Consider the following 25,439-nt stretch of genomic DNA (forward strand, 5'->3'; position numbering starts at 1 on the left):
ATGTAAATACTTTAAAACATCAATACCAACTAAATTGGAAACATGTTACTATACACAATATTATATACAGTATGGTGACATTAAACTGTCATAGAAACCATACATTAGCAGTATGTGTCCTTGCGGTAGAAAATGAGTCATTATTATTGGAATTAAATCTTCAGGGCTATTAGAACGTATACAGATTAACATAAAAACACTTTTACCCCAAGTTACTGTGAAAAGGTTTCATAATAAATAATGAATTAAAAATGCAGAAATATTACTGTTATCTTTGTAAAATTCTGTGGTTGTGATGGTATTCCATTTTAATCAGAATAAAACTATCATTTTCAGCTATGTACTGTATGATTTGTGTTGAATTTCAATGTAACTTCATAGCAGTAACATTTAGATAAGTTCTTTTGTATGACACACAATGATTTATATCCATGGACTCTCACATAATCTGAAATGGCTGCTAAACCAAGGGGGGTCATTTATATTCTGTGTGATGAAATAAGATGAAGAGAAAGCAGCTATTTGTGTGAAAATGAGCTCATGATTTGCTTGCCCCATTTTTCTGGCCTTATACACTGAGCAATATACTGTGGCGTTTGTCTCAAGAGAAGAAGAAAAGAGCAGGCCTCAATTTTTCATTCTCACTTCTTTAGTTCATAAAACAGTCCAGCAGCAGGGTTCTCATCTGAGAATGGTTGAATCCACTGAGATATTTTCTCAGCATACAAAATAAACGGAATCAATTCTGCTCCTTGTATGGAGCAGTTGAATAACCTTTTCCTTGCTATTGCCATGGAAGTGGCTGACCTTGGTAGTCAAGTTCCATATACAACACCAGAGAAAAATGAGTCCCCAAAGCTGCCAAGTGGTAGGTCCAAATGAAAAAAAACAACACATGCCACAAGGTGAAGAACATACAGAACTTTAAAAATAGTGTCCAACATCAAATACATACACATTTAAAAGTGGAAGCTCGAGTGGTTTGTAGATCACGGAACACCAGAAATGTTGTCTTGCATTTTTTAAAATACAGTACATGGATACCTCTTGACCTACCTAAGAAACAAAAGGAAGCAAACAATAAATACTTTTGAAATGGAAAAGAAAATGATCTGCTTGTTAATTTCTGCTAACTTCCTTGCAATCTTCTTGCTTGCTTGACAACAAGTGGAACCAGTCTAAATCACCAAGAAGACATCGACTGTAGAAAACAATGCTTTTCTCAAGTTAGCCAAATTCAAAATACATAAAAACAGAGTATACTGTAAGTGGTTAATTTTTGCCAAGGCATATCTTTCATGGTACTCTAGGAACTAGCTGTTGTTCTGTCATCAAAATAAGTTTAGGAACTGCAATACTAACAAGTAGCATGCATAATTTGATTTACCTACTGTACGTAACACAAATCCCAACGCAACTGTCTTTTCTGTTTCATTCCTTTTTTGCTTGATTTTTTTTTATTTCGCAATATAAGCAAAATACTTTGCATCAACACTAAGGCAACAATTCATTTTGGTCTTTGAAACTTTGACATGATCAGAAAATTATTGTTTTTGAGTAAAAAAAACAAGATTTAGCATAACATGGACACATAAAATAAATATATTTTTTAAAAATCTGTTTTAGGCCATTTTCAAAGTAAATAAAAAAAAACTTTGATTTGACTGTGTTTGTGGTGTGTGTGTATGATATCTGTATCCAGCAATGTAATGAAGACATGTTCAGGTTGCAATCCTTGTATTTTATGTTTCTGGGGTAGACTCTGCATTGCCTCAACTTTTACCAGTAATAACTGGCTTTCTGATAATGGATAGTTGGATGAATTCCAGTAGTAATAGGCTGTGGACATGTTCATTTTCAGCATGGTAAATAGAATTAGGAACTTGTTGTTCACCTTTATGCAATATCTTTAATCTATCAGAACAGCTGGGAAGTGCTTTGTCATTGCTTTGGCTCTGGGTTTAAATTGATTGCTACACAAGAGGAATATCAAATAAAAAATACATTAGGCTTTGCATTGCTTATCAGTAGCAAATAAGTACGTAACTGTTTGTCTATGCAGTAACACAAAACATTAGGGGAGTTGTAATAATTAATTTCCTGGTTTGTTACTATTTCCTTTTCGGGAGGATAAGGTTTCACTTACAATAATGAGCACACTACAAAGTGCTGAGTAATCCTAAGGCGTGCTTGTGGCTGATGCAAACCTGAATATTTTGCATCATCATAAGCAGCAGTAACTGAGTGTGGCAGCAATTTCTATATAATCCGACACAGAAACAGGAGCTGGAGCATGATGACAAGGCAGCTGGTAGGGAGAGTATTCAGTTGAGAATAGGCTCAACTTACAGTAAGCTGGGGAGGCAGTGTCTCTTTTCCACAGCAGCCACAGAGGGCTTCTGTCAAGTGTATGAGAGTTCAAGGCAAAGCCAGAACTGCCAGCTAAAGTTTTGACTGCCTGCAGCGAGTAAGATCACACATATCATCATGTCCAGGACATCTGCTGCTGTTAATAATGCCTACACTAGGGGATATATTAGAGGGAACTCCAAAGGGAGCCCAGGTGTAGAGTCACGTAATCAAGATGCCACAGGTAAAGTAGAACTAAGAAAAAAAGTAACTTTGCTGAGAGGAATCTCAATTATAACAGGGACCATCATCGGAGCTGGGATATTCATCTCACCCAAGGGCATCCTGAAGCACTCTGGCAGTATTGGAATGTCTCTTGTGATCTGGAGTGCATGTGGGGTCCTGTCATTGTTTGGTAAGAAGCTGATATTTTCATTTTATACTACAGTTGTGTAAAATAAAATGATAGAGATGGAAGACACTGAAAATAAGACAAAGTATAATTGATGTCTTTTGCCCAGTTAATGTGTTCTGAATTACGTCCTCACAGTTATAATATACAGTAAGTTATTTATTTATTAAATGAAATCCAAATGGTATTAAGATGTTTATCTATTCACATTCATTATCTTAGGCTGTATAAGTTAATGATGAATACACGAATGATTTATTTGGCAAATACCTTCACAGTTTACCTTTAATAAAGTTCGGCTAAGTATATCAATCTTATGTGAGCAAAAGCAATAATAATCATCAAACAAACACAAAAATTAATGTGAGTTTTTTTGTAAGTTTGTTTTAAAAGGTTGAGAAATGTAAATTACAATTCTACTATGGCAAACACCATTAAATAAAGAAAAGGAAATAAATGTGTATGCTCTCTTGTTCAAGCAAAATTATAAACATTTTTGAAGCACCCGTACTTTAAGGTGCTCTCAGATGAAGGTATTGGAATAAAGTTTGAATATTTTAATAAGAGGATTATTTAATTTCTAATTAAAAAACAAACAAACTTGTATTTAACTAGGGTGTTACTTGAGATATATTTTTTTAAGAGCATGAAAACAGAATGGCAGAATCACACAAGCAAACATACATTTATGGGAAATGCAAATTATATGACTTTAAAGTCAATAAGGACTGAAACAAGAAGGATGTTTGCGCAGAACTGCTTTAAGAACAAATACTGTAGGTATCAGTATTCCCATGTTCTTCACTGGCTGTAGGGTATAAAGGTGGGTCACCAGACCAACACTTTACGACATACGCTGTGCATCACATGCAACAGTCAACTCACTTCTCTTTCTTTTGTTGAGTTTTTTTTTCTGAACTGCTTGTAGTTCAGGATGATGACCAAACATCATCCTGCAAACCTAATGGGATAAGGCAAACCTTATACCATACTTACTCGATTGCGTGTCTACTGCCTTGCCCTCATGGCCAGATATTGACTCTCAAGCCAAGCACATTAATGTCAGACATTTCTGTAAAATGCTCTCTTTCCTCCAATCATTTTATTGGAACTGTCAGAAACTATGAATCGTCACACCCTGTTACTGTTATCAGCATTCTGGTGTAATTACATTGATAATAGAAGACCTGGTTGGTTTCTGGAAGTTCCTGACTTATTTTTCCACATCTGCAATTGCATTATTAGGCTTTCATATACAGTACCTTCTGATTTAGTAGAAATAAGTAAAATATCTTGGATTTGTAATAAGAGTGTTTTTTAAAGAAGCTAAGGGAAATCTGGTAAGACTTTTTAAACTGCAGGACTATAAAATCTAGAAAAAAAGAAAAGCTTTTCATTTTTTGGTAAAGAAAAGTGAGACATTTAAAATATACCAAAAGAAGCAGTGAAGAAGTGTTTGTAAACAGAATTTTTGTATGCCCTTTTATGTGATAGTCAGACTTTAACATCCTTAGTCAGATGGTAAATTTAAAAAATACTCCATTGTCTTGAATTGTATTTTACTTAATATTTTCTCTATAAAAATTCAGTAGATTAAATTTAATTTTTTTCCATCTAACTGCTTTAACCTATACAGGGTTATAGAAGAACCAGTCCAGGGTCAATTTTTTCAGAAGCCAATTATCCTATCAGAACTATTTTGTACTGTGGGTCAAACTGGAGTAACCAGAGGAAAGCCAATCAAACTCCACACAGATAGAACCCCTAGGAATTGAACCCTGGGCCCCATTAGTGCAAGGCAACGATGTTTTGCATGGCACCACTATGCCACCCAAATCTGCTTGTATTTTTAATGTTTAATTTGTATAACAGAAGGATTAAAATAATAGCAATATTACTTTTAAGATTTTAAAGATGTGTTAACGATATTAAGTTATTCCATTTAAAATAACATCTGTTTCTATACACTGCACCGAAACATGAGGCACTCTTCTATCAATATAGAGCAACTTTATTTAATTTGCTATTTGCTGCGGGCTTACTTCTGTAACGGAAGCCGATCCAGGCTCCCATGAAGCGTAGTTCAGGACCCTATGCAGACGGTATAATCCGGAAGTAAGTGGAAAAGGACAAAGGCAGGAGACAACGAGAATCGCGAGGGGTTGACAGACAGGGGGCATGACGATGGTGAACTGGTGCTCGGGGTGTGTAGCCAAGGTGAACAAGTCCAAGGAGTCCAGGGGGGAAATCTGGGGCGAAGTCCAAAAGTCCAAACGAGGTGATCCAACCGAGACGTGACAAAACAGAGTTATGAGGAACGAGATCCGGTACAGGGATGGGGAATAAAACCGGGATGATGAGGCTGATAGGAGGGCCATGTCCTCAAGCTGTGGACATAAGGCAGCTTGATGCTAGGCGGGCCTCCGGGCGTCCGTCTTCCAATGCAGAGCCCAGAGTAGTGAGAGTGCCAGGTTTAAATAAGGAGGGGCAGGATTGGAGGCAGGTGCATGAAATCATCAAAAATGTGAAAGAACCGGAGCACCCTTAAGAGGAAGGATTAAGATTGTGACAACTTCAAAGGAAACTTAATGTTATTCTGAATTGCATACTTTAATACACAAGTAGTGCTAAAAAAGCATCATTAAGATATTTCAAGACCACAAAGACAGTGTAGAAAGAGAAGAAACTATTTCCAATCCTCTTGCAATAATGTCAATACTGAAATTAGAGAAACCATTATTCAGTTTCACATTTTCACATTATCTTATAAACTCCCATTCAGTCAATATAATCTGTCGTACTGTATGTTTGTCTTAAATCTTCTTTAGTCAAAGTTAAAAAAAATGTGAAACTCATTTTTTCCCATAAGTATAGACACGTTATACTGTATATACAATATATTGTATATACTATATAAGCAATATACTGTCTCTATATCATATAATTTGTATTTGTATACAATATACAAATACAGTAAGAGTTGAAATCCAGTCATGTGTCATAAAAACTCCTCAATTGTTGCACATAAACCTGACAACTGGGTTAATGGATTAGCTGGAATTTAAACTAAATTCTGAAACAAATTCCCAAAAATTATTTAAAGAAAAAAAGTCTGAAAATTAGTTCCTCAAAACTGGATGCACATGGAATTGTTCTAACCTAACCACTGGGTTATTAATGGATTAGTTGGAATTTAAAACAAAAATCTGAACCTAATTCCAAAAAAGGTATTTAAAGAAAAAAAAATCTGATGTAGCATAAGGAACTAGGCAATATTGTTTTTCTTTGAGAATATACCTCCTTTCAATAAAAGCGTGGTGCAATTTTAACTAGCATCTCCAAACAAAAACACTTTAGGATATATCCATTTTTTATACAAGACTTCAACAGTTATTAAAATAAACAGATCTAATCATTGATATTCAAATAATTGAATAAGCTGAACACTTATTTACTGTGTACAGCATATTTCAATGTTTTTTACAGTTTTGAATCAATAAAATGTTATTTTATTATGATTTATTTTAAATAATTTTAAACACATGTAACACAAAGGGTATACTGTAATCAGTGTACTCAACAAAATGTTTTCTAAAGGAAGAGAAAGAAATATAGAAACATCAATATCATTCCATGATATTTTGATATTAATATTTTTGTAAATATGAATTACAAAGTTAATAACCAAATTCTATTGTTGTGCTGGAACCTCATAATGAGGTATTAACATTCAGTGCAATGTAATGTGTCTCAGTCCACAGTTTATGAGTGCTATTGAAAAACAGTCTTATGCCAGTATTAAGTAGTTCGCAAAGCAAACTTATGTCTTTAAGAAAATACTTATCCTATCTAATAGTGTGTGTATTTCTATGTCTGTCTATAATCTATTTTATGTATTTAATAAATCTCAAAAATTAATTCAAATTTTAAAGCTTATCTCACAAGCAGTTCAATTATGCCATCTTTTGAAACATCAGAAAATTAGTTTTCATAACACTTCAATAACATTTGTTTATTTATGCTTCAGCTCCATTTCTGTGATAGACAACTTTCCAGTGACATTATACCGTATGTAACCAGAATACAATCATTTATGAGTTGCAGTCATAGAAAAGTGTGGCTGTTTTTTCATTTTCCAAATCCTTCTTAATGATACCACAATGCAGTATTGTATGGTAAATAATGCAATTTATTTATTTTATGTTGCAAAATGGAAAATTAAAATCAGGAAACTTTCATCAAAGTTCTGACAGGTAAAGAGAATCAAACATGATATAAAATCCTGCTCTGAGTCAGTTGAAACCACACAACCTATCACTTTATATACAGTATATACTGTAGAGTAATAAAAATTGAAAAAATAGTATCCACTTATCTCTAAAAGTTGATGTCAGGTCACAATGTAGAAAAAAAAACTTGTGTTATATTCTAGGTCATCATGCAAATCATTTAAAATAAAACTTGAAACAGTAATAGTCTATTTTGCATCTACTGTATGCTCTTTGTGTTATTATTATAATGTTAGTGTTAATATTAAAAGTAATTTTTTACACTATTTTGTATGATACACACCTGAAACAACACCATTGAAATGAAAAAATAATCATTGCACAAAATCTAAAGTGACTATAAGAACTGGACAAACCAGTAGTGTGTATTAAATCGTTACAAAAAAAAACAGCGGAGACTGTTAATGGTCTGGGTAAACATTGTATGGTCTCAGGGCATAATAAAAACAATGCTTGTAGACAAAATTCAAGGAAAAACAGCTGGCCAACAATAATCTAGGACAGGCTGCGTGCAGGAATGTGAGATCTTTCATGTTGGGGCAGACCTAGCCCATCTACTACCTTATAATTAGACAGAGACAGATCTTTTAAGTTGGTTCTGTAAGTCTTGGGAAGCTGGCACAATGACATTTAAAATAAGATTAATATGATTCCAATGAGTTTTTATTCAGAGTCATTTAACATCATTTTGATCTAAAGTCCTTAGATAAACAAATTGCAAAATCAACATTGCTAAACACACAGCTGTATTAATGCACTATAGCCTAAAACAAAGTTAATACCTTGTGAAACAGACATTGCATTTGAAGCAAAGAGCTTGGTATTGTCTTTAATTCTGGCCAAACTTTGTAAGTTCACTTGTGCTACTAACATTTTAGTTAGCATTTATATTACACATAATCATGTATAATTATACTCAAAAGCATTCTAATTCAGCTCTAATTAATGCACACTGAAGTACTTTAACATCCTTAGATAGATTTTATGTAGATAATAGTAAAACATAGTACAGTTCTTCTCAGTGCAATAGCTTTATTAATAAATTATCCCATTTTGGACTGTATGCATATTATTTCGATTCTGCCAATATGAAGCTAACCCTAAACTTCACTTTACTTCACTTTAGTTCATCCCATATAACTATAGGCATTTTGTTTAGAACTCTAAGACATTACTTGTTTTAATTTAATGTAAACAAATGTCTGATCTTGTCATTCCTCAATCCACCATACTTAAGTCTCAGAATTGCTCATTATAAACAGACGCTGTGCTTGCTAATTGCTATTATTTACAGTACATCCTTATTTACATCCTTGCTCTGAGTATTTCCAATGATTAGGTATTACATATACTGTTGAATAAATAAATTTGCAATATTGGAAACCAAACACAACATATCAGCATTACACCATCTTCACTATTGCTTAAATTTTAATTGCTTTATTTTTATTTTATTAAAAACATTACTTTTTATAACTGGCAGGCCTTTATGACAGTACACAGTATGCTTGTATAGGGATGCAAGATGCCACAGAAAATTACAGTAAAGGAAAGGCCTCCCAGAGATCACATTTGGACAGGTCCCTATATGACCTCCATACAGTATAAATGCTCACAAGACCCTTCTGTATTCTAAAACATCTTCAATTACAATAGACTGCATTTAAAGATGCACATTTTTTACGACAAGTATATTCAAAGTAAACATTTTGATTTTTCAGATTTCCCCATACTTACTATTACTGCAAATAGCAGTATGTTTCTGATGCACAGTACTTTAATCATTATACAGAAAAATCCTACACTTTGAATGAGAAATGATTATATAAAGGAAACAGTACATATAAGCAGTGAATGCTCATATTGGGGTGGAATAATTAGTGGAGGGCCTACAGAGATAATTACTAGGACCACAGATATTCCTTATTTATATAGAAAATCTAGATTCTGGTTTAATTAGAAAACTAGTCCAGTTTACAGATGAAACCTTATTAGGAGGATTAGCAAAAACCTATAGAAGCATCAGATTACATTCAAAGTTTTACATAAAAGTAAAGACTTCAAGACTGATGATACATGTAGACAAGTGCAAGGTTTTGCCTGAAGGTATCAAAAACAAATCATTGATACAAAATGGGAACCGCAAAGCTAGAAGAAGAGGAACTTTTTTTTATTCTTGAACACAGAAGACCATAAAGGGAGGCGATTCAAAATTTACAAAATCCACACATTCCACAAAGACAAATTGATTGATTTAGTCAATCTAGATGACTTCTCCAGAATGAATAGTGAACCACAAACTGGAGGACACAAATGGAGACTAGGTGAAAGTGCCTTGAATATTGAGTTCAATATCCAGACACATTGTTGAAGTGAATAACCTGGCTTCTTTCAACAAACAGCTGGATAAGATGTTTACATCAATCAGCTAGTGATGACAAAAACAGGCTAGATGGGCCAAATAGCTTCCTCTCATTTGCAGCTCTTCTTCTGTTCATATTACAGTGTGTTGGTACAGTACAAGTTGGCGGAATGTGTGTCAGTAAATGCCACATCTACATAATAACTATAAAAGCATTGGCCATGATGACATTGCAATGCATTGAATGCTACTGCTGTATATGGCTTCAGAGAAGCAAATATCACATCAAATATGAATAACTCAAGTCTTAATTAGTGAAGGATATACCCTGGGATAGAATGCAGCCTAATTTCATGTTTCTGCAGGAGCTTTATGAAAGACTCTGAAAAGAGCACATCCTGACTCTGACAAGAGTATGCAAAACTCAAAACTTTGATAATTAAAGTATCTAGTTTTAAAAGAAATGCATTTATATGTTTCATTAATATTTTTCATTTATTTTTGTAATAAATGTTCATCTTTTAAATTAAATCTTAGTTTTGAAGCCTTAATAATAAGTATTCCACATTTTCCTGAACAATTTATTACAATTATTTTACCAACAGACATAATGAAATGACCATGAAATGGGAATGTAATGTTAGAATACCATAATGTGTACCAATGAATTATCATTATTTAGTCGTACATGGGTAAAGTATAATCAGTTTTCCCCAAAATAAACTCTACCTGTGTCCTTTCTTATATTGTCATTACAGTCTTAAAAAAAATGAAAAAAGAAAAGATAGACAAAATCATGATTGAAAAAATGAATGCCAATGTCAAGTACCAGAGCAGCACATGAACAAGGCTCAGAATTTTACTTTTTTGTGCAAAACTTTTAATTCATTTCCTCATGGTACTTTATTAAAACAAGGAACATGGAGAGATGCTGTGGTGACAAAGTGTTTTTTACGGGAGTTTTTTTTTTGCATAAACAGCATTTCTTCAGGATACAAACTAACGCTTACAGTATATCAGTTTTAGAAATAGGATACAGTGTGGAAGGTCCATGTATTGTCAAGGAGTTTGATAGGATTTACTTCTGACAAAACTGTATGCTAGATTAAAGAGACATCTTGTATGAGCTATGCTACAATGCCAAAACTATACAGTAAATAGCAGATTCAGGCCTTAAAGTTAAAAGGCAGAGGCTACAAAAGATGTGCATAAGCACAGCGTGAAGAGTAAGCCTTAACTGTTTTTTGGCTTTTGTAATACACAAAAATGACCATTGTAATAACAACAAAACAACTTGTATTTTGAATTTTATTATTCAGTCTGTTGATAACTGAATAGAAGCCTGTATGACATGTTGTAGATCATTTACATTTTCTTCTTTTTCTACTGTACAGTTATAGTAAGTGTCGGTACAGATGTGATTGGTATCACAGTTCCATTATTAAGCCTTCATCCACAATAGTAGGAGAAGTTAGTAAAGAACAAAACTATGTCTTTAACACTTCCAATTCCTGCCCCTTACTGTAAAATAATTTACTACTAATAATATTCTGTGTAAACTGAGGAAATTAAACATCCTATGCCACTTTTTGTAAATATTCAGGTGTTTACTGTATTTCACTTAATTTAATTTAATACCAAAAATTGATATAATAAAAGTAGGCATCAATAGCAACTACCTTAAGTGTACTTAATGTCTGTCTCTTACCCCTATTAAAAGAGATTAATCCAATTATTAAAAGTCCTTTAAAAAAACATATGCTAAAAACTGAAAGCTTGAATAATTTCTGATTCAGTTGCAAGTACAGCCATATGTTGACAATCATGCCCTAACTCTGATTAATTATCTATAAGTAAACAAAACTTAAAATAACACAAAAAAGAAGGACACACACTCAGTGTTTCTGAGTCAGAGGCCATGAAGTCTACGTAGTTTTGTGTGGGAGTGATAATTTCCTGTTTGTTCAATGTCATGGTCACAGACTGCAATAGACACAGGAGAAATCACCAGCTTTATAGAGTAAAGGAAAAAGAAAAAAAGGGAAGAGATGACTAAACTCTATAAGGTTTGTTTTCTTTAAACCAAGGTTTAAAAAGTCTGTGACTCAGCCACTACCGACAACATTTTCACTTCTTTTCTTGAAAGTTCTTGAAAAATCTAGAAATTCAAAGGCAACTGACTTATCTTTGCCTCTCCAAATAACCACAAGGTCACACTATTCATTAGAGACATGCACTGTCCTGTTGTCTGCATCTTTTCAGACTTATCTTCCTTAATGGAAACAAGTGAATAAGTGATTAAAAAAATAAGCAGACTATTATTTTCTCCCAATGTAATAATATTTTTATTTAACTTAACAGTAATTCAGTTAAACCTGCTTTTCATATTTGACCTATTTGTTCTTTCCAGCTTAAACATTTCTCAAAAATTCTTCTGATCTTCTTTTGTAATCCCTTTCAGGTGATAGCTAGTCATTACATTATGTTACGTTAAGACTATAAATTCTACTGTCAAAATGCATAACTTCTGATGTGACAGATGAAGATGTAAATCAGAAACTAAAGAAGTGATACTGAAGAAGAAAATTAAAACAAAAATGAAATGTTTAATGCAGCTACAGTCACTCCAGAAAACAACAATATGGCAATAAAGAAAATAGCCTGCTGTATTTAGTTTCATCTGCTGTTCATACTGTAACGCTTACGGCCGACAGGTACTGTGTAAGAGCCGGCTTACCAGAGCAGGTGACGTCACCGCCCTTCCCAGTGATAGCAGGACCACAGCCCCTGGGCTGTAGAGAGATCTCTCTTTGGCTCACCGGGCTGGGTCCCTACTGAGTGATGCAGGAGTCCCAGATTCGAGCCCCCGACGGTGGGGGGCTGACCTAATGCAGCAAGGGTGCCCACCTGAGCCCCTGTTGCATTACATTGGTGTCAGAAGCAGAGTGGGATAGCCCTTCGCCGGGGACGGCAAGTTAAGCAGGGGAGAGTGTAACGCTTACAGCCGACAGGTACTGTGTAAGAGCCGGCTTACCAGAGCAGGTGACGTCACCGCCCTTCCCATTGATAGCAGGACCACAGCCCCTGGGCTGTAGAGAGATCTCTCTTTGGCTCACCGGGCTGGGACCCTGCTGAGCGACGCGGGAGTCCCGGGTTCGAGCCCCCGACGGTGGGGAGCCGACCTAATGTGGCAAGGGCGCCCGCCTGAGCCCCCGTTGTGTTACAATACAGTATAAGCTCAAACACCAAATGTTGAATGCCTGAATAAAACTAAGCAACCATACAGAGAGGGAAACTGGAAGAAATCCTCTCTTACGTATTTTGTTTTAAAACTAATTTGTGGACTTCATATAGAAACACAAATGTTGAATCTTTCAGGTATTTGAAAAAAAAGACTTCAGTGAAGTGAAGAATATTCTTAAAAAATATACACACCTTCTTCTAAACATAATCAGCTTGGAAATTTGTTTTTAGTGATCTTTCAATGATTCACAGGCAAACAATACTTTATTTGAAAGAAGACAATATAAAATTGTTTTCCTGTGTTTTCTTAAGCCTAACATTTCAGAAATCTGCTTATTTATTAAAATATTTTCTAAAATATTCATATTTATGAAAGACATTTAGGAAAGGGCATTTATTGATACTTCTTAGTTTACAATTTTCCCAAGTATTCAAGGTTGATGTAAATAATGATGTAAATCTGTTTGTGATGTCTTTTACAGGAGCCTTGTCATATGCTGAGCTTGGCACAACTATCAGGAAATCAGGCGGTCATTATACCTATATGCTGGAAGCTTTTGGCCCACAAATCGCCTTTATAGGACTTTGGGCAGACTTGGTTGCAATCCGGTTAGTAATGCAAGCTAATTCATCCTTAAGTTCTTTAAAACAATAATCACATCTATAAAGCATGATAATGTTGAAACAAATACTGGAAGGTCTTTACATATTTTTACAAATCTTTTTCATGCATTTCTATGCATTCATGCATGCAGACTATACAGTAAGTATATAATTGTACACACAGTAGCATCTAATACTGTAGTTCTTGTCAATTGCTAATTTGCATTCTTATTCAATGAATTTGCAAAGAAGTATAAAGAACCTAAATAAGTTCAAGAATTGCAATATACAGTATAACACTAGAACAGGTAGCATTATGCATAACAAAGCGTTCAAGAATAAGGTCTTTTTTATTCTTATCTTCTGAGATTTCAAATAATGAACAAATGGTGATAAGAGATTACAGGTTGACATACTGTACATATCATAGGATTTATAATAAAAATTGAGCTTTGAGCTGACAACTGAAAAGACACAGTCCAAATGCCTGCAGACAAAAAAAAAACGGGAAACACTGATACAGAAGTGCCTACTATGAAGAAAGACTTAGGTGTTTATGTTGACACATTGCTTATATCTTCTAGTCAATCAAAAGGCAAACCAAAAGTCAGGATATATAGTCATGAACTTAAATCAAGGAATGTTATATTAAAATTGTACATTGCCCCATTAAGTCCTCGTTTAGAATCTTGTGTAGAATGTTGGTCAACTCACCACCTCATAAAAAATTCACAAAAAAAGAGAGCAGCTGAAGATTGTGTGAAAATAGAATCTTATTGATTGTGTTGAAAATTGACTTAACCGACTTTGTTCCGGGCCAACCTCCCAGCCATGCCCAGGACGTGGACCCCAATGCCTGGTAAAAAGGCAACCAAAGGTAGTAGCAAAGGTGATGATTGGGTGGAGGAAGGATGCAAAACAAGGAAGAGGAGAGGGTGACGTGGTATATACTGTATGGGAATCTTAGAAATTAGGTCAGAAATAGTTGTGAGTTGCAGAAGCACATGGCTGCTCTTGTCCCTCTCTAACTTTTATTAGAACTCTGTTATGTTTCTGCTCTATGAAATTAGTCTTAAAGTGTCATTTACAGAGAAAATTATGAAGTGACTTGGTGCATCTATGCAAAATCTTCAAAGGCATTGATAAAATTGACCCATTGGACTTTTCAGAATCAGAAGCGAAGTACAAACTAGAGGACACAAGTGAGAACTACTGAGAAAAGGAGGCAATTCTTTACCAAAATGGATGTGGGAGTATGGATCAAGCTACCCAGCCATGATGTTTAAAAAATATCCTGGTTTTCTTTAAGAAACAGTCGGATAGAAATCTTGGACCAATGAGCTATTATCTACTAAATGTGCTAGATAGGCCTCTATTCAATTGTAACCATTCTTATGTTCAGATACTGTAACTTAATCTAAAAAAGGGTTTAAAACAAGAAAAATGAGCAGGAACATGAAATAAGAAAGCAAGAAACAGATTCAGTCAGTTGGCCAGGAAACCTGAGGAGAGTAGATGAGAAGGGGTATAATAAGAGACAAGACAAGACAAGACAAGACATTACGGCCAGCAGCCATATCACTCTGCAACTCACAACTGGCAACCCACTGAAACTAAGTAGGTGTGAACCTGGTCGGTACCTGGATGGGAGACCTCCTGGGAAAAACTAAGGTTGCTGCTGGAAGAGGTGTTAGAGGGGCCAGCAGGGGGCGCTCACCCTGCAGTCCATGTGGGTCCTAATGCCCTAGTATAGTGATGGGGACACTATACTGTAAACAGGTGCCATCCTTCGGATGAGACGTAAAACCAAGGTCCTGACTCTCTGTGGTCATTAAAAATCCCAGGGCGTTTCTTGAAAAGAGTAGGGGTGTAACCCCGGCATCCTGGCCAAATTTCCCATTGGCCCTTACCAATCATGGCCTCCTAATAATCCCCATCTATGAATTGACTTCATTACTCTGCTCTCCTCCCCACTGATAGCTGATGTGTGGTGAGCGTTCTGGTGCACTAAGGCTGCTGTCGCATCATCCAGGTGGATGCTGCACATTGGTGGTGGTGGAGGGGAGTCCCCATTACCTGTAAAGTGCTTTGAGTGGAGTGTCCAGAAAAGTGCTATATATTATATATTATAAGTAAGTAAGCAATTATTATAACAGAGATAGGAAAGAGGGTGACAGTCGTGATGAAGAGAGCAGCAGGCAAGAATAAAAATCTGGTGGAAAGTGACAACCAGCCAATGAAACAAAATTAATAAAAAATAGGGCCTGGATCAACATGAGATAAAAGAGCTCCTAAAATAAAATGTGGGTGCTATAGACTGCAGGTTGAAGGAAATTTACATTGCACTGTGCTGTAAAATGACTTGGAAAAATATTATATAGTAAAGGTACTTCTGCTCAGTATTTCTTCTTAATAAGCTTTGAGAGATCTTCACAGAAACCTTTTCTCTTCTGCAGTATACAGTATATATATAGCAAAATAAAATGTAAAAAATATGTGCACCAGGCTAGTTAAAACTTTGTTCTAAGAAGCTAAGTAACTATATGACATATTAATTTAAATTTTGTCTCTAGCCCTTCAGCTGTAGCTGTTATAGCCTTGGCTTTTGGGCAGCACATTCTGGAACCCCTGTTCATGCCATGCGCAGTACCGGAAATTGCAGTGAAACTTGCCACAGCCATCGGAATAAGTAAGTATTCAGAAAACATTCCGTTTCTAGAAAACTGACCTTAACTATAGAACATGTACTGTAACTTGTGTGGAGAGACCACACTTTTATTTAGAAATTCTCATTGATTATTTGCAAATAAACTTTACTTTAAAAGATAAGGAGAGAAATGCTAAAATGGTCACAAGTGATGGGAAATGTGCAGGCAAGCAAACAGATGTGGATAAAAAAAATCAGGAAATGCCACCCGTTTTCAGATGAAAAGAGATTATATGTCTCTCAATTAAAAGGGTTGCAGTAGTATGCCTAGTGTAGTATGGAAGCATTTTAACTATTTTGGTTTACTGAGTCAAAATAGTGATGTGGTCTTTGTGGTGTGTGAAATTCTCCCATTCTGGAGCTGGAGCTGTAATATGCAGAAAATGAATGGAGAAGCGCCCTAGATGCCGTGTGGAGGGCTATAGAGAAAAACTGTTCTTCACCTGTTCCAAGTAGCCAAGAAGTCCTGAAAGACAGCAGAGACATTTTGGGGGTTATTCCTTAAAGGCACGAGTTTGTCAATGAAAATGCTACTGTTTGGAGCGCATCTGAGAGAACTGGCTGAGGAGAAGTTAGTCAAATCATGGGTGGTACTGACAGCAAGCAATAAGGCATTGTGGCAAAGAAAGTGAATTCCGGTGAAAGAGAATACCCTCCTTTCAATAAACAGAATGTTAGAGGTAACATTGGATATACAAGCACTTTGAGAAGCCACCTTAAAAGGCGCTATATAAAATAAAGTTTATTATTATTATTATTATTATTATAAAGATAGGCCACTTGAGGAGATAATTTGCAAGTACTGATCAGGAAGAGGCAACGAGCAGATGGATGGTGGCCTTGGTTTTCGTCCTTAATGTTTTGAATCATTGAAGCAAAATAGCTTGTTTTGAAAGGACATGTCTTTTGCATGGGAAAGATGGTTCTTTTTTGTAAGCAATGATTTATGTACCAGTGTATACTGTATGTAATATACAGTATATTTAATGTTAAAATGTTTTGGTTAAAGGTTATAATTGTTATTAATATAATAAATATCATTGTTTACTTTTCTAAGCAACAAAAAAACTTTGAAACAGGGGTGATTGTTGGGGTACAGTATGTTTGGCAGCTCAACCTGGTTCATGATCAACAATGTCTAAGTTGATGTCAGCTTGGAAATGCGAGGGGAAGACATCATCAGCACAATGCAACATTTAGAAGAACCACATACTCTAGGATTATGTTATCCTTGCATTAATTCTAAATGTGTTCTAAATGCAAGGCAAATCAGGTGAGCAACTGCAGATCAATTGACCGGGGAAACCTACAGGATGACAATGCCCTCATCCACAGGGCATGTGTGGTTGCCCAGTGGTTTGATGAGCTTGATACTGCTGGTACCCATACTGTATGTCATGTCCTTGCCAGTAACCAGATCAGATCCCAATCAAGTACTTACGGGATAGTGTTTTTCACCTCCAACAGCCAGGCATGGGTTGATTGAGCTTCTCATGGAAAAATAGCAGCACACGGCATTATGCAGCAGAGATACTGCACCTAGACTCTATGTCGCTTTCCATTGATGTTTCAGTTTTTTTGGCCACTACTTGATAGTTTGATTGATGCACAGTTGAATTTGTGAGAGAAAGAATATAAAAAATGTTAATTTTTATGTCTCTATTGCATGTTTTAAACTGCCAACCTACAAATCAATTAAATGCCATTATTATTTTTATTTATTGCAAAGTTAATCTAACTGAATGAAATGACATGATTTAAACTAGGAAATATTGTTTGGAAAAATGAATTCGCATTCATGAGAAAATGTTTATGAAGATATTAAAAACAGTGTTTGTTTTCAAGCACACTAGGAAGAATGGTTAAGTAAACAGTGATTAGTTATTTAGACATATCTTGCTCTTCTAAAAATGAACAGGGAATCTTTTCTAGAATCTTCCCTTGAGCCCAATTTGGTAAAATTGATAGCAAATGATCTGAAAACCATTATCATCCCATAAGTATAACAATTTATTCTACTAATAAATAGTGAACTAAAAATGTCAAAGCTAACAGTGAAACATAACCTAAGGGACTATTTACAGGTTAACAAACATCTGTGTCGAATATATCTGCTTTCAAAATATATTGCATTTTTATTACAAGTTAAATAATAAGAATAAGAATACTCCTACAGTATTTGTTATTTTATGAAGAAGGCCCTGTGTAATACACTTATGCATTTGAATCATTGAGGGAATAACCTTTTGTTTTAGTTTGATTCTAGTCAATCCACCTGAATACTACATCAGCTATATTACTTATTAGACATTTCCTAGTACTGAGGGAAAATTAAGGTCATTTCGCAACAGGTACTTTTTAAGGTAAGGGCCAACAACTATATGCTTATTATTAATGTGCTGATAAAACAAAAGTTATATGATGCTTTCTTTTTTGTCATTATTCACACTTCTTTGCTTTTTATTAGATAGTATTTCTCACTAAAATCCAAATCAGTTTGTGTGATCTCAATCCATTTGCTCATTGCTCTAGGTTCAAAAGATATGCATGACTGGCCTTTAATAATTATAAAGCTTTAAGCAGTTATGTCAAATAAGAACAATAGCTTGCTTGCCATGATTAACTGGTACCCATTTATACAGCAGGGTATTTTACCAGGACAAACTGCTTGAAGTACTTTTGCTCAAAGATACTGTACATCAGCAGTGCACCACGCAGGCTTGAACACTCATCCTTTCAGTTACAAACCTAGAGCCCTAACCATTGTTCTACATAGCAGACTACTTGAAGGTTTGAAAAACTTTAAAATCAATTGGCAAAATTAACCATGTAAATATTTTAGATTTACTTTATTTATTCTTCCTTTACCCAATGTACAGCTCTTTAACAGCCACAAAAAGCCCATGTTTACGACACCTTGACAAAGCTTTTTGTTAACCCAAGCATCATTCTAGTTGACTAGAAGTTTCTTCATGTAGTGTCTCATAACAGATGTGACAGACATCCATACCGCCTTTCTAAACATCTGCTAAATCATATTTTTTAAACATAATGCAATGATTATGTTGCAGCAAATGGTTGTAAACCTAGTTGCTGGGAAGCATTCTTATGTTATTTAATATCATTTTTTATAAAATTTTTTCAAGCAAATGTATGAACCAGTTTAATTTCACAGTCAACTAAAGCGTTTGTTAGCTGCAATTCAAAATAATGGTGTTTTTTTTAAAAGCTTGCTTGTTTCACAACATGAAAGGCCATACTTTTGACAAAACTATTCTTTGGATAGAGTTTATGTGGCATATACTGTACCATACAGTACATATTACAAGGGCATTAGACAAAGGTTCATGGATAGAGTTAACTGAGTGATAGTATTTGAATGGAATTGATGACAAGTATACTGTATAATTTTGACTGTTTGCATGACATTTATTTGTCTGTATAAAAGTGCAGACATTAGATTTATTTGTAGGTTGATAGACTAAAACAGGTCCCCAAGGTAATATGGAGTGACTGGGTAAAAGACAGACAGCAGATCAATAGGTGCATGTAAAATATAAAGATCCTGTCCAAACCATACCTCTTGAAATAAAAAAAGAGTCATATTATACAATATTTCTTTGTCCATACTCACACATCCACTTTATTGGTCTTAGGGATTAATTCAGATTTACTTTGTTATAGTTGCAATCAGTTTTGAGCATCAAAGAAGAACAAAGCTGTAAACTGTACTGTAAATTTAGCTCTGCATTTTTTACAGGTAGTAAATTATAGCACATATTGCACACACAATAACTGTCCTTTTGACACAGGGATATCTGCACAATATAAGGGGGAAAAACAAATCAAAAGATTGTTTTGCAAAGAATACTATTTTCATACCATAATATTTGCAAACCATATAATGTACTATCTTTGTGACCATATGGAAATCAAAATTAAATTCATTTCATAGTAATTTGATCAATAAGATGTACTTGTACGTAGACCCAGATTCATTAGTTGGGGAGGGGAGTGTTAAGTTCTCACCTGTCCAACTTTGATTCTTTCCCAAAAGCCAATTAACCTACCAGTATGTTTTTAGAGTATGCAGGAAATTGGAACACTGAGAGGAAATCCACATAAACACAGGAAAAACATACACAGATAGCACCCCAGGCCCTGAATTGAACACAGGGCTCCAGCACTGCAAGACAGCAATGCTAAACTGTGCCACCTTGTAACATTTTAATATCCTACAGTATATTATAAGAATGGAAATGTTAATTTTAACCTGATAAAAATGCACCTGAATTCTTACTTTTTAAATTATTATTAAACAACCTTGGGTTTGAAAAGGTGCTTTATGAATATAAATTATTATTTTTTTAAATTGCAAAGTTTGAGGAAAAAAACATGAATCAACACACCATTTCAAGTGAAGAGCTGATTGGTATAAACATTAAAGTAGCACCAGTGTTGAACAAAACACAAATCTACAGTATATAACCCTAGTTGCAGAATATAAAAAGATGTCTTATGTGCTTTTAGCTTCTGATGACAATGTAATCTCTATCTCTTTCAATATCAGTTTTCTCACTCATGATCAAGCATGCATTTACGGTATGCCTAAGCCAACTCCCCAGCTTTTATCTAATCATCCTACATATTGAAATCTTCAACCTGTCGCCCGCTGTTCCCATTCTATGCATGGCACTTAACATTCTGTCTTCACAGTCCTGAAATGACATTGTTTGATTCTTGTTCTGGCACAGAGCCCAGTACCAAGGGAGACTCCTCTTTCTAAAGCACCATCTTTTCTGCTAAGCTGTTGCCAAGCAAACATGTCACACAAGCAGAAAGCATAATTCTCCTCTGAAAGGAAGATGTAGAATCTTTCACTTTGACTTTGGTCCAAATATGACCCAGCAATCTGAGGCTCTGTTCAAGCTTCGGTTGCTCAGCTTGGGTTCAAATAAAGATTTAAGCCAGGATTTCTTTAAGAATACAACAATTTGGGTAACAATCGGGTAATGTTAAATGTTTAAATTCCTATCAATGAAATAATTGCAGTTTTATTAGCTACTTCTCCTATGTATTTTGCTAGGCCTGAGACATTTATACATGTATCTTTACTGCCAACCTAATAATTTCTCCTTGTATATACAATACAGTAATAGCGGTTCTGTGTAACCCAGGTCGCTGCTGCACTTTGTTGGTGGCCGAAATGAATCTGCTCTTATACCTAAAGCACATATGGGATCCTTTAGGATGAAAAATGCTACAGAAATGCAAGGAATTAGTAATACAGCAATTTAATTTTTCATCGACAGTATATCAAAGTCAATAAAAATTTTATTCAGAGCCCGGGCATAAGATTAGAGTAAGAAGATGGTTTGCTTCTTTCACAAATCAACTGTGTTTTACTTCTAAAATGTCCATAGAAGAACATGCGCTTTTATTAAAGTCAGCCACTGAGGCAGCAAGAACAACTGGCAAAACGTTTGGTACAAAACAAACTCAACTAGACCTTCTCAGGCTTTCTCTAAAGGAAAAAAAAAAAGGAAAAATCAAATTTTTGGAAAAGTATAACAATACTGTACTGTACAGTATGTCTTAATAGTAAACCATACCCGTAAGTGCATAAAACAAATTACAACTAATATATCCCATTTTTATAAATTTTATACATAATACATAAAAAAATATTTTAGAATAGTAGGACCTAGAGCATTTCTTATGGTTCACTAGCTATTACATTATCTACTGGCTATTAATGCTTAATGGCCACAGAATCCTTCTATAAATGGCAATATTTTCACTTAAACATTAATTCTGGTCATAAATGATTATACTTTTTTTTAGTTGCCACATTAATTGTTTGTAAGAGGAATACACTCTGTTCGTATTTTTTTTTATAATAGGCAAACATTTATTTCACAAATCAGAAACATTGATGCCTAATATGCTGGTTTTGACAGCAAGTGAGTTTTTTAAAGCAAATTCCATTTGTCATTGGACATTTGTTTCTATATTATATCATGCATTGCATTTGATTACCATCATGAGAACTGTTATTATCATTAAAAATAAAACCATATCTGCTATTAATTATTGAATTTGGAAAAACGAATAGACCAATGAGGAAAATAATTCACACAATCACATATAACTGTATACAAATTACATGGGAACAATAACAGACTGATAATGACCAAAAGGTATCAAATGAGCTAATTAAAATACGTTTTATTATTTGCGGTCATAAAAAGTGGAAGATAATGAAAGTGCAATTTACTGGGCTATTCTCTACATTTCAATATGTTATGTATTGAATATGGATTATTTCATTTGCTTTACACTGTCAAAGTTGCTTAGTAATTTGAGAAAAGAAGCAACTATACTGTATGTACAGTATATGACTGGGAAATATCAGTTGTCAGCCAAGTGGCAGTAGAACTGTTACCCTAGATTGAAGTAACCATTTGTTGTCATTAGATGAATGGTCACATCAAAACTACTGTCAAAATTCAAACAGAAAAAACAAGTAAATCTAGGTTTAGCAAATTATAGAATGAATAGTTTGATGACAAAATTAAGAAAAAAGAATGAGGAAAGAATTAAGATAGGCTTTAACACCTTAAATAAAAGGCCAAACATTCATAAATAAATACAGTATCTATGCTCAGTTGAAAATGACAATGTAAGTAGGGGGATTTGTTTAATTTGCTTGCTAAAGAGCTGAAAACATGAATAGGAGGAAAAGTATACATAGGAAACAAGGACTCTCTGCACCATTTTTTAAATTGATAATAAAACACAAAGATAAAGCTGAGCAATTTTAGTTTAACCACTTTGCTAAAAAATTAACGTGTTTTTATTTTACAGCTGCTGTGATGTACCTGAACAGCATGAGTGTCAGCTGGTCTGCAAGGGTACAAATCTGTCTGTTTTTTTGTAAGCTCATTGCTATTGCAATTATCATCATACCTGGGATGATTCAACTTTTTAAAGGTACCAGTATCTTGGTGGTAGGTGCAATACCACATGTAATGGTGGGTGCCTTTGCAAAAGAATTCACATTTTGTTGGTTTTCAAGCTTAAAGCCATTTTAAAATAGCAATTATTTGTTATATAAAATATACTCTACAATTCCAAAGCAAAAGAAGAAAGAAATAATACGAAAGAAAAATGAAAGTTTTGATCATTTAAGTATTCAAATCCTTTGCTTTGACAAACCTGTGTTAATTTAGGATTTAGGTGTACACACTTACAGTACTTTAACAAGCCACACAATTAAGTGAGTGACCTTTATCTGCTTGCAATATGAACAGTTCACATTATTTCAGAATAGTGTAAATACATACATCAACGTAACAGCCCTCAATCAAGTAGTGAATTGAAAGCAAAGATTAGCTATGAAGAACAAGGAGCTTTCAAAACAATTTAGGGAAAAAGGTATAAAAAGGCACATGTCAGGAAACATGTCAAACATCCACAATCACAATGCAGGAATCATATCAAAGATCCACAATATGTCTTTGACCACTGTGAAATTAATTTTTCAAAAGTAGAAGTCATTTAGACAATGCCTAAATCAGGCTATCCCTCCAAAATGAGTAAGGAGGGAAATGATTAAGGAAGATTAAATGTCTAATGACAACTTTGAAATAAGTCAGTTGTTGTCATCTGAGAAAATGTCCATAGGTCAAAAATATACAAAAGGGGTTTGTATTGAATTGAAAAATAAAACATTCCAAATCCCATATGGAGTTTGCAACAAAAATATTTTGTGGTTAGGCAAGAAAAAATTGGAAGTTTTTTCTCTAAACACAAAGGTCTTACACTGTGGATCAGTTAATCAGCAGCAATCCTCCTATCAAACATAGAAGGGAAGCATTGCTACAGTTCTGTTTCTCAACAGTAGGGACTTTGAAGCAAGTCAACACAGATGGGGACATATATGGAACAAAGTAATAGTAAATCATGGTGGTAAACCTGCTTCAATGGGACAAAAATTAAAGCATGACATTGTCACAAAGTACAAGGCCAAAGGTGCACTGGGGTGGCTTAAATATAAGAAACTGAATAATCATGTGTGGCTCAATCAGTCCCAATTTTCTATTGAATTCAGTGTGCAAAGTTGGTACACTTACCCTAAAGGATTTGCATCAGTTATTGCAGCTGAAGGTGCTTCTACGAAATGTTGCATTCACTCAAGTGTCTGAATACTTATGTCATCAACACCTTTCAGTTTTTTTACTTAATTCTTACTATCATTTTTAAAATATTACATTTAAAAAATACATATTTAACTTTGTAATTTTGCAAAGTGGGACACCTAAGAATACAGTTTAGAGAGAAACACGCAATGTACAGCAAATGGAAAGTCTCAGAAAAAATAACATACTGTAGCATACTGTATTCTTCCTAAAATCCTCATTTCTTAGCAATCTTTTTCTTTTAAAATGATGTTTTCTCCTGTTCATATTCACCCTAATACCATTTCCTTTGTTGAAAAATTCTGTTTTCACCTGTTGGCATAGCAACAACTTTCCTGTGTGCATTCATTCATTTTTGTGCCCGGCTCCCCTTGAAAGAACTGCTGTTGTAAACATTTTGTGCATGTTCAAACTAATTAGGTTATCCTGTCTTATGGGAATTAGAAGAAGCAATGACGTTGAACATTTTTAAAAAAGTAAATAAAATTACTTTTACTACAAATAGAGCAATGGGCTTTTACTCTAAAGGGACTATTAGCTCAGAAAAGTATTGAATCTTTTCCAAGAAAATACAGTATATGATATGACAATTTTACTGTTGCACAAAGATGGTAGATATTTTTGTCATACAGTATGTAAAGTAACTAATTGAGAATGCTATTTAGAATAAACCACAAAAAGAAATTCAACACTCAAATCTTATGGATTTAATCAAATATTGACAATACAAATATCAGGAAGTCATAGAAACTATAAACAGACTGAAGACTCCTAGGCTTTCTATGTGTAACGTGACATTAACAAAATTAAAATGTTACAAAGTTGTTATCAAGTATGACCTGATGCTCATACTCCTGACATGGAACATCAACACAATCCCAGCCTGAATAAGCAGTTTGGGGATTTTCTGTTGATGTAGTCAGCTGGTAAAAGTTGACCCGTTGCAATTTCCTTTAATTGATGGCATTGGAGATTTGGTACTGCACCATACAGTTTATTGGACAGATAATGTATAAGATAAAAATTCAGTCAGAAGAAGAAATGTCCCCTGTCAAGCCATTGACTACAGTATATACTGTATAGTGACACTGCACAGCACTGGATTAATAAGATTGTAAATGCAATGAAGCAGTAAAATAAGTATTTTTAACAATTGTAGTAAGTTTAGTAAGTGTAGGGGGCTGCACCACTTATTTTAGAAGAAAGGACATTTACATTTTACTGTTATAACTGAAACTCCTCAACCTTTTGATATAGAAAAACAACAATTTCA

At 34.5% G+C, this 25,439-nt stretch overlaps 1 protein-coding gene across 1 annotated transcript in view; it reads left to right on the top strand.

The window, feature by feature from the left end:
• The first annotated feature begins 2,286 nt into the window (after window positions 1-2,286).
• slc7a11 (solute carrier family 7 member 11) overlaps window positions 2,287-25,439 on the top strand; it is a 44,810-nt gene continuing 21,657 nt past the window's right edge. The window contains exons 1-5 of the mRNA XM_088938216.1: window positions 2,287-2,311; window positions 2,651-2,764; window positions 13,138-13,264; window positions 15,832-15,947; window positions 22,833-22,958. Of these exons, the coding sequence (XP_088794342.1) occupies window positions 2,719-2,764; window positions 13,138-13,264; window positions 15,832-15,947; window positions 22,833-22,958 (415 nt within the window). The 5' untranslated portion in view covers window positions 2,287-2,311; window positions 2,651-2,718. The remainder of the gene's footprint in view (window positions 2,312-2,650; window positions 2,765-13,137; window positions 13,265-15,831; window positions 15,948-22,832; window positions 22,959-25,439) is intronic.

This window comes from Atractosteus spatula, chromosome 1, assembly GCF_055471065.1.
Source record: "Atractosteus spatula isolate fAtrSpa1 chromosome 1, fAtrSpa1.hap1, whole genome shotgun sequence".
Taxonomy (NCBI): Eukaryota; Metazoa; Chordata; class Actinopteri; order Semionotiformes; family Lepisosteidae; genus Atractosteus; species Atractosteus spatula.